At 44.3% G+C, this 13323-nt stretch overlaps 1 protein-coding gene across 2 annotated transcripts in view; it reads right to left on the bottom strand.

Annotated features, from left to right (window-relative positions):
* Positions 1-13323, bottom strand: part of rangap1a (RAN GTPase activating protein 1a) — a 34219-nt gene that overhangs the window by 11318 nt on the left and 9578 nt on the right. For both annotated transcript variants that reach the window (XM_056288032.1, XM_056288031.1), the window contains exons 6-9: positions 4849-4983; positions 1279-1437; positions 926-1039; positions 609-708 (exon numbers count right to left, since the gene is read on the bottom strand). In XM_056288032.1, the coding sequence (XP_056144007.1) occupies positions 609-708; positions 926-1039; positions 1279-1437; positions 4849-4983 (508 nt within the window). The remainder of the gene's footprint in view (positions 1-608; positions 709-925; positions 1040-1278; positions 1438-4848; positions 4984-13323) is intronic.

The following is a 13323-nucleotide window of genomic DNA, read 5'->3' as shown; positions in this document are numbered from 1 at the left end:
ACAGCCACATAAGCAGACACAAAAAAGCAGTGCCACAGTATTTTATGATCCATGACAGACGGTGCTTACACCATCTCTGATGAGGAGGCTGAGCAAGACAGAAAGCTACTATGATGGATATTTATCAGCTGGGAGTGATCAATGCAAATATGTCCCGCTCCAGGGATGTAGCATAGTGGTGGCAAATGTCCATAATAGCCAGCTAAAGTGTACATTGTCAGAAGCCAATGTCAAACACATGCCCTCTCTCAAGTAAAATTGTTAATATCAGGATTCTTTATTTGGAGTGGACAGCTGATCTTGGCATCAACCACTGAGGCCAAGGGTCCATCCTTTAGGGACGTCTGATTCAGCCTCAAAGTTTATAGGGGTTGGGACAGGCTCAATCGACAAGTAAGCAGCTCTTGTGCAACATGGAAAACAATTACTTTGAGCTAAATCAAAAGGGACAAAAATGAGCTAAATAGGAAATGGACAGAAGGGTCATCCCTCCACCATATCTTTAGACCTACTCAGGTGAATGCTGGCTGGATTAAAGTGAAAATGGACTGCCTTTAAAACAGATAAAAATTAAGATAAATAAAAATGAACTCTTTTAGCATGTATACCATTAAGGTCCAGCTTCTCCAGCTGGGCTTTGTCCTTAACTGCCTGTGCCACTGTTAAAGCAGCTTCCTCTGTGATTTCTCCGAATGACAGATTCAGCTCCTGTTGATAAATCAAGCCAAAGAAACACTGAGAATCGTGAAAAACATCAAATCAAAAGCAACAGAAAACAATGGCAAGACAAAGACCGTCAACATTCAGTCAGTCAAGCTACATTTTATATAGTGTTGGAAAGACTAAGAAAATCACACAAAAATACTGTAGTGTGTGTATATACTGAGCAACATTTGTAGTCTACCAGTGCTGCCACTTGTGATACCTTGAGGATCGGCAGTCCCTCTGATACAATTTCTGCAATAGCAATGGCTCCTTCAGACCTCACCAGACAATCGCCAAAGTTTATCACCTGGATATTGCGTAAATGTTTCAGGGCCTGTGAAGGACAGATTTGTTTCAGCTTTATGGTGCCTCTCATTTACATACAAATCAGCAAACAAATAGACAAAATGGCAACTGCAGTTTGGTGACTGATTTGTTTAGGGAAAAAAAAGAGCTATATTTGCTATATATATTACATTCTTAACATATCCTCACAATCTTAGCATTTCAGTGTTTGGCAAATACATGACTTTACATCTAAACACATGAAGCTAATCTTCTGGGTGACGGCACCTGAGCCATGGCGATGGCCCCCTTCTTGGTGAAGGTGTTGTCATTAAGGTTGAGGACGCGGAGACCTGGGTTGTGCTGCATGGCTGTTGCCAGGGCAGTCACTCCTGGGTGATTGATGCCATTCTGAGGCATGTGAACCTCTTCCAGACTTCCCATCAACTGGAAAAACAAGAGTTACCAGAGTGAGATAGGGATAACAGTAGGTTGCTTTAATTGCAATGCTTTTTTACCGGGATTAATGCTTTTTTACCGGGATTAACCCAGCCACTGAGGATGCACAAACTCAGTACAGAAGGGTATACGGCATAAAATCTTTGCCAAATCAAATATGCAGATCATAAATTAGATTTCTATACCAGATCGGTCGAGGCCCGGGTTACCAACAACCACTGCTGGTACTGTTAACCAACAGGGTGCCGGTGGAAACTATGCTACTTTTGGATGAAGGAGAAGGAGAGGGGGAAGGCATGTCCAGAGGCAGCGAGAGAGGAGGAAGGGTAGGAGTGTGGAGGTGAGAGTCGGAACTTTGAATACTGGCACTATGACTGGTAAAGGGAGAGAGCTGCCTGATATGATGGAAAGAAGAAAGGTAGGTATACTGTGTGTGCAGGAGACCATATGGAAGGGGAGTAAGGCCAGGAGCATCGGAGGCGGGTTCAAACTCTTCTACCATGGTGTGAATGGAAGGAGAACTTCCTAATTCTTAAGGAAGAATATGCCAAGAGTGTGCTGGAGGTGATGAGAGTGTCAGACAGAGTGATGAGTATGAAGTTGGAAATCGAAGGTGTATTGATGAATGTTATCAGCACATATACCCCGCAAGTTGGGTGTGAGATGGAAGAGAAAGAAGAATTCTGGAGTGAGTTGGATGAAGTGGTGGAGAGTGTAGCCAAGCAGGAGAGTGGTGATTGGAGCAGGCTTCAATGGGCATGTTGGTAAAGGGAACAGAGGTGATGGGTAGGTATGGTGTCAAGGAGAGAAATGTGGAAGGACAGATGGTGGTGGATTTTGCGAAAAGGATGGAAATGGCTGTGGTGAATACATATTTCAACAAGAGGGAGGAACACAGGGTGATGTACAAGAGTGGAGGAAAGTGCACAAAGGTGGACTATATGTTATGTAGAAGGTGCGATCTGAAAGGGATTGGAGACTGCTAGGTGGTGACAGGGGAGAACGTAGCTAGGTAGCATCGGATGGTGTTCTGTAGGATGACTTCGGAGACCAAAAAGAGGAAGCAAGTGAAGGCAAAGTCAAGGATCAAATGGTGGAAGTTGAAGAAGGAAGACTGTTGGGTGGAGTTCTGTTGTGAAGAGTTGCCGGATGGGTGGGTAAGCAGTGCAGAAATAGTGAGGGAGACAGATAGGAAGGTACTTGGTGTGTCATCAGGACAGAGGAAGGAAGACAAGGAGACTTGGTGGTGGAACGAGGAAATACAGCAAAGTATACAGAGGAAGAGGTTGGCAAGGAAGCCGTGGGATAGTAAGAGAGATGAAGAAAATAGGAGTACAAGGAGATGCAGCATAAAGCAAAGAGAGAGGTGGCAAAAGAAAAGGCATATGGTGAGTTGTATGAGAGGTTAGACACTAAGGAAGGAGAAAAGGACTTGTACTGATTGGCTAGACAGAGGGATCGAGCTGGGAAGGATGTGCAGCAGGTTAGGGCGATCAAGGATAGAGATGGAAATGTGCTGACAAGCGAGGAGAGTGTACTGAGAAGGTGGAAGGAGTACTTTGATGGGCTGACGAATGAAGAAAATGAGAGAGAGAGAGAGAAGGTTGGATGATGTGGGGATAGTGAATCAGGAAGTGCGGTGGATTAGCAAGGAGGAAGAGTGAAGGCAGCTATGAAGAGCATGAAGAGTGGAAAGGCAGTTGGTCCAGATGATATACTTGTGGAGGCATGGAGGTGTTTAGGAGAGATGGCAGTGGAGTTTTTAACTAGATTGTGTAACACAATCTTGGAAAGTGAGAGGATGCCTGAGGAGTGGAGAAGAAGTATACTGGTACCAATTTTCAAGAATAAGGGCGATGTGCAGAACTGCAGCAACTACAGAGGTATATAGTTGATTAGCCACTGCATGTAGATACGGGAAAGAGTAATACAAGCTAGGTTAAGAGAGGTGACGGTTAACGAGCAGCAGTATGGTTTCATGCCACGAAAGAGCACTACAGATGCGATGTTTGCTTTGAGAATGTTGATTGAGAAGTATAGAGAAGGCCAAAAGGCGTTACATTGTGTTTTTGTGGATTTCGAGAAAGCATATGACAGGGTGCCAAGAGAGGAGGTGTGATATTGTATGAGGAAGTCAGGAGTTGCAGAGAAGTATGTAGGAGTGGTGCAGGATATGTATGAGGGCAGTGGTGAGGTGTGCGGTAGGAATGACAGATGGGTTCAAGGTGGAGGTGGGATTACATCAAGGATCGGCTGAGCCCTTTCTTGTTTGCAATGGTGATGGATAGGTTGACGGACGAGAATAGGCAGACTATGTTTGTGGATGACATTGTGACCTGCAGCGAGAGTAGGGTGCAGGTTGAGGAGAGCCTGGAGAGGTGGAGGTATGCACTGGAGAGAAGAGGAATGAAAGTCAGTAGGAGCAAGACAGAATACCTATGCGTGGATGAGATGGAGGACAGTGGAATGGTGAGGATGGAAGGAGTAGAGGTGAAGAAGGTGGATGAGTTTAATTACTTGGGGTCACCTGTCCAAAGTAACGGGGAGTGCAGGAGAGGTGAAGAAGAGAGTGCAGGCAGGGTGGAGTGGGTGGAGAAGAGTGTCAGGAGTGATTTCCGACAGAAGGTTACCAGCAAGAGTTAAAGGGAAGGTTTAAAAAATGGTTTTGAGACCAGCTATGTTATATGGTTTGGAGACAGTGGCACTGACGAAAAGACAGGAGGCGGAGCTGGAGACGGCAAAGTTGAAGATGCTAAGATTTTCATTGGGAGTGACGAATGACAGGATTACGAGCGATTATATTAGAGGGACAGCGCAGGTTGGACGGTTTGGAGACAAAGCAAGAGAGACAAGATTGAGATGGCTTGGACATGTGTGGAGGAGAGGTGCTGGGTATATTGGGAGAAGGTTGCTGAATATGGGGCTGCCAGGGAAGAGGAAAGGAGAAAGGCCAAAGAGAGGTTTATGGATGTGGTGAGGGAGGACATGCAGGTGGCTGGTGTGACAGAGGAAGATGCAGAGGACAGGAAGAAATGGAAACGGATGATCCAGCTATGGTAACCTTTAACAGAAGCAGCCGAAAGTAGTAGTAGCTTTTTTACTGGGATTGTGATAGCCGTTTTGTGCAGAAAATAGATGGCACTGAGTGAACAGACAACATTCGTCTCATGTTAAGGTTAGTGGTAAATGTCACCTGCAAAACCTCTGCTTTTTAGGTTATCGTTGTATTGAAAAACTGGTTGCACAATCACAGCTTTGGTACACAAAAAAGTAAATTGTATGAGAAAATTCAACCTTTTGCCGCCTTTGACAGTGCATTGTTTCCACTATTTACTCACAGCCATAGAAAAGCCTAGATATAAAATGTATAAAGCCCAGTGGATAGTTAGTACAGCGTACCTGGAAGGCCTGAGCCAAGGCTGTGGCTCCCTCATTCTCCAGACGATTTCTTCCTGCAACAAACACCCTCAGGCTGAGGGGGGCACCTTGAGCACTGGACCTTTTATGGCATTCTGTCAATGCTGCAGCCAGGATCTGTCAAGAGAACAGGGATTATAACTTAAGATAAACACAGAACGACGTTATTTGAACAGGAAATGGGAATTATATTTCAAGTCACTTCCAGAAGATTTATACACAAACAAATGTTTTTTTTTTTTGATATTCTATTGCTAGTGTATTTAAGAAAATAGCAAACCCACGAACATTGACTGGAATAATGAGACAAAAACGAATTCATAGAGCCATATCACTCTTCTCTCAATTCCTTCACTGGTGGGAAAAAATTCACCATTGCATTAAAGGGACTGACAAGCACAGAGAGGGAATAAATGTCACTCAGCAGTGACAATATGTGTTGTGAAGGGGTTGCATTCATTTTCAAAAGTTGAATTGCTTTCATTTAGGTAGGTAGGGCTGCGCAAGATATCGTTTCAGCATCATCATTGCGATGTGCACATGCGCAATAGTCACATTGCAAGACATGCGATGTAAAGTAAGATAAATTAACTCAAACACCTCAAAATACAACTTTTTGGTGCTTGATACAAAAGGCAAATTTGTACTATTCTCATTTTCCATGACTAATCTACAAGAGATGCCTGTCTGATAGAACATAATTTACTCCGATTTTGCCGTTTGGACAAATGACACGGTGATGCGTTTGTCTGCGTCTCAGCTGGTGATGTGTGAATCGCAGTTATATCCGCAGGCACTGCGGTTAATCCACGGACTGGGAAGGCCGAGTCATAAAAAAATTAACATTCTGAGTAATAGCGGATATGTTGAGGGTGGGTGGAATAATACATCATTAATGAGGAAAATATTAATTACATTCTCTAAAATGTGGACACATTTGTGCCTGATGAAAAATGAAGCGTTTTCATCAGGCACAAATTAACAGACTAGACTCATTGTGCCGACTGTGGCCTCCATTTGTCTTAAGCAGTAATGAAGGCAAAAAAGAACCGAGAGAAAATTAAAAAAGAAGAATTAAAAACAAAAAAGGGCAGAAAAGTCCCGTGTGGGAGCGATTTAGTGAAATACTTAACCTTGACCTGTCAAGTGCTGGGTACGTACGATGCAACAGCTGCTAAGCACTGTATATATATGATAGCCACAAAACTGGTACCTCAAACATGGTGTAATATGTTACCATATCATCATGCTTACATACATCCCACTGAAAAATAGCAGTCATATGTGATGAGAGCCGGGTGCCTAAATCAGAGAAAATAATTCGGTGGATGATGCGCACAATATTGCAATGAGTTTCTAACTATATATACACATATGTGTGTGTGTGTATATATGTGTGTGTGTGTGTGTGTGTGTGTATATATATATATATACATACATATACACACACACACACACACACACACACACACATAGAAGAAACTCATTGCAATATATAAAACATATGATAGATATCCTGATTATCAATTACAAAAATGAAATTGACTGTGTATGTGGTTGGTATTTTTTTTTTTTTTAAGACCCCCTCCCCCCCGCTCTTTCTCCCCAATTTAGTCCATGGGCCAGAGCCCAAAATTTCCTATTTCGGTACACTCAAGGTGGCAAAACTTACTTATAATTTTTGAAAGGATCCATGTCTGTAGATGATATTTTGGTATGATAACCATTCCTGAGTGGCAGCTGTATCACAGTTATCAGCTCATGAAGTTAACCCCCCGCTAAACTAAATTGCATTTTAGACGCTGGTGCATATCCTGGTTTAGCCTCATGGTCAGGACATTTTTCAATGTTCTATAATATTGTCTTTGGTATCATTTTAAAGGGGACCTTCTTAGCTTTCATTCAAGCCCTGTTGTGGATATTTCTCACAAATATAGAGGTCACTTGAGCTCTTCAACCCGTCAATAACACACATCTTTCTGCAATTTTCGCCTAAACTATATACTTTCTTTTAGCCCTGTGGCATCTAGGAATATCAGGGACACAAAACACAAAAACTGGAATACTCACAGGACTGTAAAGATTCAGGAAATGTATAATATACCCATACTATTTCATTGTGTGAGGGGATTGTGAACCTTAAATTAGAAGGGCATTATTACTAAGAAACTAACTAGACCGAAGCCAGTTAGTCCATGGGACAGACCAGATATCGATATCACCCAAGGTGACACAACTTCACTGGTGCCATTTTATTTGGTACACTAACAGAAGTAAAATAATACATGATAACCTTTCCAAATGAGCAGCTATTTCATTTTTCTTTCAGGAAACCTGTTTCTGTGCCTCTCACGATTGTGTATTTGCCCAGATTTTTACAAATATAGCATTTCAACACCCCTGGTACTGATTAGCCTAGCTTAAACTCTGGGACAGTTCTTAGTTGGCCAACAACCAAGGATAATCAGTACTGTGTACTTCCATTCATTGTGCTAAGCTAGGCTAACGTGCAGCCAGATAGCTTTCTACTAAACACATATAGAGGAAACTGGTATCTATCTTCTTGTCTCACTCTGGAGAAGATTGTAAGCTAATTTCCCATAATGTTAGCATGTTCTTTTAATGTATATGTTAATATGATTAGTTAAAGTGGCTACGAGGAACTTTCATCTTGTGTTGATTTTAGCGGCCTCATGTGGACAAAATACAGCTGTTGCATAGCAACTAGGTAATGTATCTATTTGTGGCTATGTAAGATAAATAATGGTAATATGACGCTGGTGAAGCAAAGTAAACTTTGTTTTAGTAGTGTTCATACACCTAAGTTACATGTATTTGTTTGTATGTCGCAGGTGAAAACTGACTGAATATGGCCACTGGTGAACAAGCAAGTTTTTACCCAATACCAAAGCGCCCACGGGTGGAGTGCATTATCCACTGTTCTGATGATACAGATAAGCTGGTTTCACTACAAAGTGTCGACTCATGGAGAACTCTGCTCAGGGCAGCTCAGATACGAAATCATGCACCAGTTTTGAAACTGGCAAAAGACATTCCTGAGGGACAGATTCCAGCAATCTACTACCACAGAAAGTGTCGCAGTATCTTCACTATGAAGCAAATTCTTGATGGCCTCCTTGCAAAAGAAAAGAAAAGTTGTGTCTCTGCTGAAGAGAAACAATCTAAGAGAGTAGCTCGACATGCTCCAAGTACATCTAGGACTTATGATGCAGAGTGCATATTTTGTCAGAAAAACAGCAAATATTCCAAGAGACAGAATACGAGAGAAGTACTGGTGCAGTGTCGAGAACTGCGAGCTGATGCAAAGATCAGGAGTGCAGCCACAAAGAAAAGGGACAGCAGAATCCTTGCCATTGTGAGTAGAGACCTTGTAGCAGCTGAAGGGCACTACCACAGGTCATGCTATAGACTTTACACCAAAGAAGAGGTTTCCAAAGGAGAGGTTGCCAGCAATGAAGATGATGATGCTGCAGCCCAGTATGAAGCTGCTGTGAATAAGGCATACAATGAGCTGTTCCTCTTCATCAGGATGGAGCTTTTTGGCAATCCTCACGTGATGACAATGACTGATCTCTCTTCTAGACTGGTAGCTTCAATGAACTCCCAAGGCATTGCCCAAGTCAAGGAATCAACCAAGAAGCACATAAGGCGAAACCTGGAGAGTGAGTTTGCTGGAGCCTTGCAGATATTCCCTGATGAGAAAGGAAAATTCCTCCTCTATCCCGATAACTTGTCCATGAGGGAACTTGCCAAAGAAAATCAGTCTCTCAAAAGGGAGCTGCAGACCCTGAAAAGTGTCAGTGCACAAGATGTTATAGCCAAAGCAGCTATCAAATTGAGAGCAGACATTAAAAGTCAAGATGTTCCTCAAACCTGGCCGCCTGAAGTCAAACCAGAAGCAGAATGTCCTACCATTCCAGAGTCGCTCATTATCTTCCTGTACTCTCTACTCACAGGCTCAAATGATCCTGATCATGCATCCCAGAGAGTGCAGTGCCTTCTGCAGTCATTTGGCCATGACATAGTATATGCAGTGACATGTGGAAATACCAAGCCTTCCAAGCACATTGTTCTGCCATTCAGTGTCAAATCGTTGACAGGAAATGTAGAGTTGATAAACATCCTCAACCGACTTGGTCACAGTGTGTCCTATTCACAGATGGAAGAGATCAACACTGCCCTGTGTCTCCAGAAACTCTCATCATCAGGGAGTGGCATTGCCCTTCCAGCTAACATCCATCCTGGCATATTCACAACTTTAGCCTGGGACAATATCGACCGTCTTGAAGAAACTGTCAGTGGTGAGGGAACATCTCACAGAGTCAATGGGATTGCTGTGCAAGCAAAGCCAGTCAACCCACTTCCTGTCCAACCCATGCCCACTGTTCCCAAAACAAAGAAGAGAAGCATTGATGGACCCCCACCAATGTTACCAACTTACAATGCTGGACAACGGGTAGGGCCACCACAAAGCAAAAAGTCAGATGCCGATACTGCAGCCAATACTAAGCTTGCCAGAGAGAAAAACCTTCTTTGGGTCCTAGCACGCATGTCACAACAAGAACAGTCAGTCAGCAGCTGGACAGGCTTCAACATCCTGACTCGAGGAGAGATGACGGTCATCCCCGACAATATAGGCTATCTGCCTACCATCAATGCTCCAGCGACACAAATGTCTACTGTCAACGAGGTGCTTAACCAGTCACTGAGCATCATGCAGTGCTTAGGCCTGAGGAAGATTGTCTGTGTCTTTGACCAAGCCCTGTATGCGAAGGCTGTTGAGATCACATGGAAACACCATGACAAGTTCCATGATATCATCGTTAGGCTTGGGGTATTCCACACCATCTGCACACTGCTGGCAATAATAGGAAAGCGTTTCCAAGATGCTGGACTCAAAGACCTCTGCATTGAGTCTGGCATGATTGCAGAAGGCTCAATTGCTGGTGTTATGGATGGCCGCAAGTACAACAGGGCAGTGTGACTACACAAGCTCCTGTATGAGGCTCTCATGCGACTGACCTTGAATGGTTTCCTGTCCTGGTTGGAAGAAACTCACAGGAATGACATGGTTCACCTGAATGAGACACTGAAGACCATTGACAGCCTTGGGAAAGAAGTCTCACAACATGCTTTGAAGGAGGTCCTCGAGAACAGCTCTTGTACACGCATCATGGATCTATTTGAAGTCTACCGTGAGTTCCTTAGAGGTGGAAACGGCAGCCTCTCGAACTTCTGGATGTCCTATTTGGACATGGTTGAAATCTTGTTGGGGCTCATCCGAGCATCCAGAGAGGGAGACTGGATGCTTCACTTGGCTAGCATTCGAGCAATGACCCCATGGTGCTTTGCTTATGACAGGATGAATTATGCACGCTACCTCCCCTACTACTACGCCCAGATGTCTGAGCTGCCCATCACACACCCAGATGTGTACACAGAATTCATGGAAGGAGGCTTCTCAGTCCAACTGGGCTCCACCAATCCCTTTGGCCGAATCCCTGTTGACCAAGCTATAGAAGAAACGGTGAACAAAGACACCCAAACAGCTGGAGGGACAAAGGGATTCAGCTTGAAGCCAGGAGCTGTGACCAAATATTATCTCACAGCTGAGTATAGAAGCATGTACCTCAGACAGCTGAGAGACCTGACAGGTCAAGGCAGGTGCAAATGGTCTCATCCAGATCTACAGAGTCCAAGGATCAAGAGAGATGAAGCAGATGTCCAGTCTCTCATGGACCTTATGGAGAATAACTGGCTCAATCCTATGTCCCCTGATGAGATTGATTTGGTTAGCCTCTCCACTGGCAACATGGCTCCACCTGATGTGACCATAGATCTCTTGAGAGCTCTTGAGAAAGGAGAAGAGGCCTACCAAGCATTCCATTAAACAAGGTTAGATGCAGACCCACCACCTGTGAAATTCCACGACAAGATGACCAAGCAAAGTCTGAAAACATTCTCCAATGTCAGCACAAAACAAGCTCATGGAAAGAAAGCACAGGATGTGGTTCTGAAGGCAGATAGAAACCTTTTCAGTCACATGATCCTGGTGGCTGAAAGCAGGAAGGTGAATCTGAAGGATGTCCTTGCCTACCCATTGGGCCCACTACCATGGGCACTGGCAAATGCTGATGGGTCCTTACGAAAAACAAACAAGGCTGCACTTGCCAGAGAGCTTGAAAAGAATGTATCTCCTGCAGAAGACATCCCAATCCCATCTACTTCCATCATTGATGGGATGAGCCTGGTCCAAAAAATGAATGGCAACAACAAAACCTTTGCACAGGTGGCAGAGTCAGCCTTGACCCAGGTCCTCCATGAGGGAGCACAGAGTGGGAGGATTGATGTTGTTTTTGATGTCTATCACCAGACTTCGATCAAAGATTCTGAATGACTGAACCGGGGTGGAGACATCACTCTCCAGTACAAGAATCTTGCAGGGGGACACCACGTCCAGCAGTGGAGAAAATTTCTGTGCAGTTCCTCCAACAAGACCAGTCTCATCAAGTTTCTGGTGGAAGAGTGGAAACTCCCACGATACAGAGCTATGCTGCATGGCAAGGTGTTGTACATGACCTGTGAGGAAACCTGCTACAAGTTGACAGAAGATGGGTGTGAGGAAGCAGCAGAACTGCACTCCACACATGAAGAAGCTGACACCCGTCTGCTCCTGCATGCATTGCATGCAGCAAATGCAGGCTCAAAGTCAGTTATCATCACAGCTGAGGACACTGATGTCATGGTGCTTTGTCTTGGCTTCCAGAAGGACATCACCTGTCCCATCTACCAGAAGTGTGGGACTCAGAACCGCACACGGTTTGTCGACATCACCAAACTGGCAAGTTCACTTGGAGACAGCATCTGTGACAGCCTAATTGGCTTACATGCCTTCACAGGCTGCGACACTGTCAGTGCATTCGCTGGTCGAGGGAAGCTGAATGCCCTGAAGATAGTGGGAAAGCACACTTCCTGCCAAGAGACTTTTAGTCAACTGGGACAGACATGGAATGTGAGTGATGAGCTGTTCCAGAAAATTGAGCAGTTCACCTGTCGGATGTATGTTGCTAATAGCAGCACTGCTGAGGTGAACAAACTGCGTTACCAGCTCTTCTGCACCAAAAGGGGAGAGGTTGAGTCCAGCCAGCTGCCACCATGTAGAGACTGTCTCTTTATGCATGTTCAACGAGCCAACTATCAGGCAGCAATAAGGAAGTGCTGTCTGCAGGCTAACCCTGTGGTGTCAAGCCCTACTGAGTATGGATGGACAGACGATGAAGGCAAGCTGGCCATTTACTGGATGCGCTCCCCACCTGCACCAGATGTGGTCTTGGAAATGCTAACATGCAAGTGTGTGCATTCATGCAAAATGCCAAGCTGCATGTGCCTGTCAAATGGACTTCCATGCACAGACATGTGCAGGTTACAGACCTGCAGTAACCAAAAACAGCAGGATGGTCCAGAACTGGACTTTGAACTTGGGGAGTCAGATGATGAGAGAAACGAGCAGTTTGATGAATGACAGTGTGATGATTCTGATGGTATTACTGTGGTAGTAGTCTATTGATGCACAGGATGTTGATTCTGGACTTGGTTACCCAGAGCTTGATAACAATAATGTAACCATATTCACATATACCCATTACCCTACCCATTACCATTACATATACCCACTAATGATATGGGATTACATGTATCATTGACTAAGTATATGTAAATGTCAATGTTGTTTAAAATATTAAAATAGTTCATTACCTCACTATGGTATTCCTTTTTATCATGTATTTTGATTGTGAATTTAAACAAATGTATAGAGACCAGTTTGTGACCTAACTGGCTTTGGTCTAGTTCTCATTTAAGGCTCACAATCACCTCACACAATGAAATAGTATGGGTATATTATACATTTCCTGAATCTTTACAGTCCTGTGAGTATTCCAGTTTTTGTGTTTTTTGTCCCTGATATTCCTAGATGCCACAGGGCTAAAAGAAAGTATATAGTTTAGGCGAAAATTGCAGAAAGATGTGTGTTATTGACGGGTTGAAGAGCTCAAGTGACCTCTATATTTGTGAGAAATATCCACAACAGGGCTTGAATGAAAGCTAAGAAGTTCCCCTTTAAAATGATACCAAAGACAATATTACCCATTACGCTGGCCCATGGACTAATTGTATCCAGCCAATTACCCCACTCTTCCGAGCGGTCCCGGTCGCTGCTCCACCCCCTCTGCCGATCCAGGGGAGGGCTGCAGACTACCACAGGCCTCCTCCAATACATGTGGAGTCGCCAGCCGCTTCTTTTCACCTGACAGTGAGGAATTTCACCAGGGGGGATATAGCGCGTGGGAGGATCACGCTATTCCTCCCAGTTTCCACTCTCCGTCGAACAGGCGCCCCAACCAACCAGAGGAAGTGCTCGTGCAGTGACCAGGATAC

Source organism: Lampris incognitus, chromosome 10 (assembly GCF_029633865.1).
Source record: "Lampris incognitus isolate fLamInc1 chromosome 10, fLamInc1.hap2, whole genome shotgun sequence".
NCBI classification, from domain to species: Eukaryota; Metazoa; Chordata; class Actinopteri; order Lampriformes; family Lampridae; genus Lampris; species Lampris incognitus.
The sequence above is the reverse complement of the archived record's forward strand: the minus strand, read 5'-3'. Positions and strand labels throughout refer to the sequence as shown.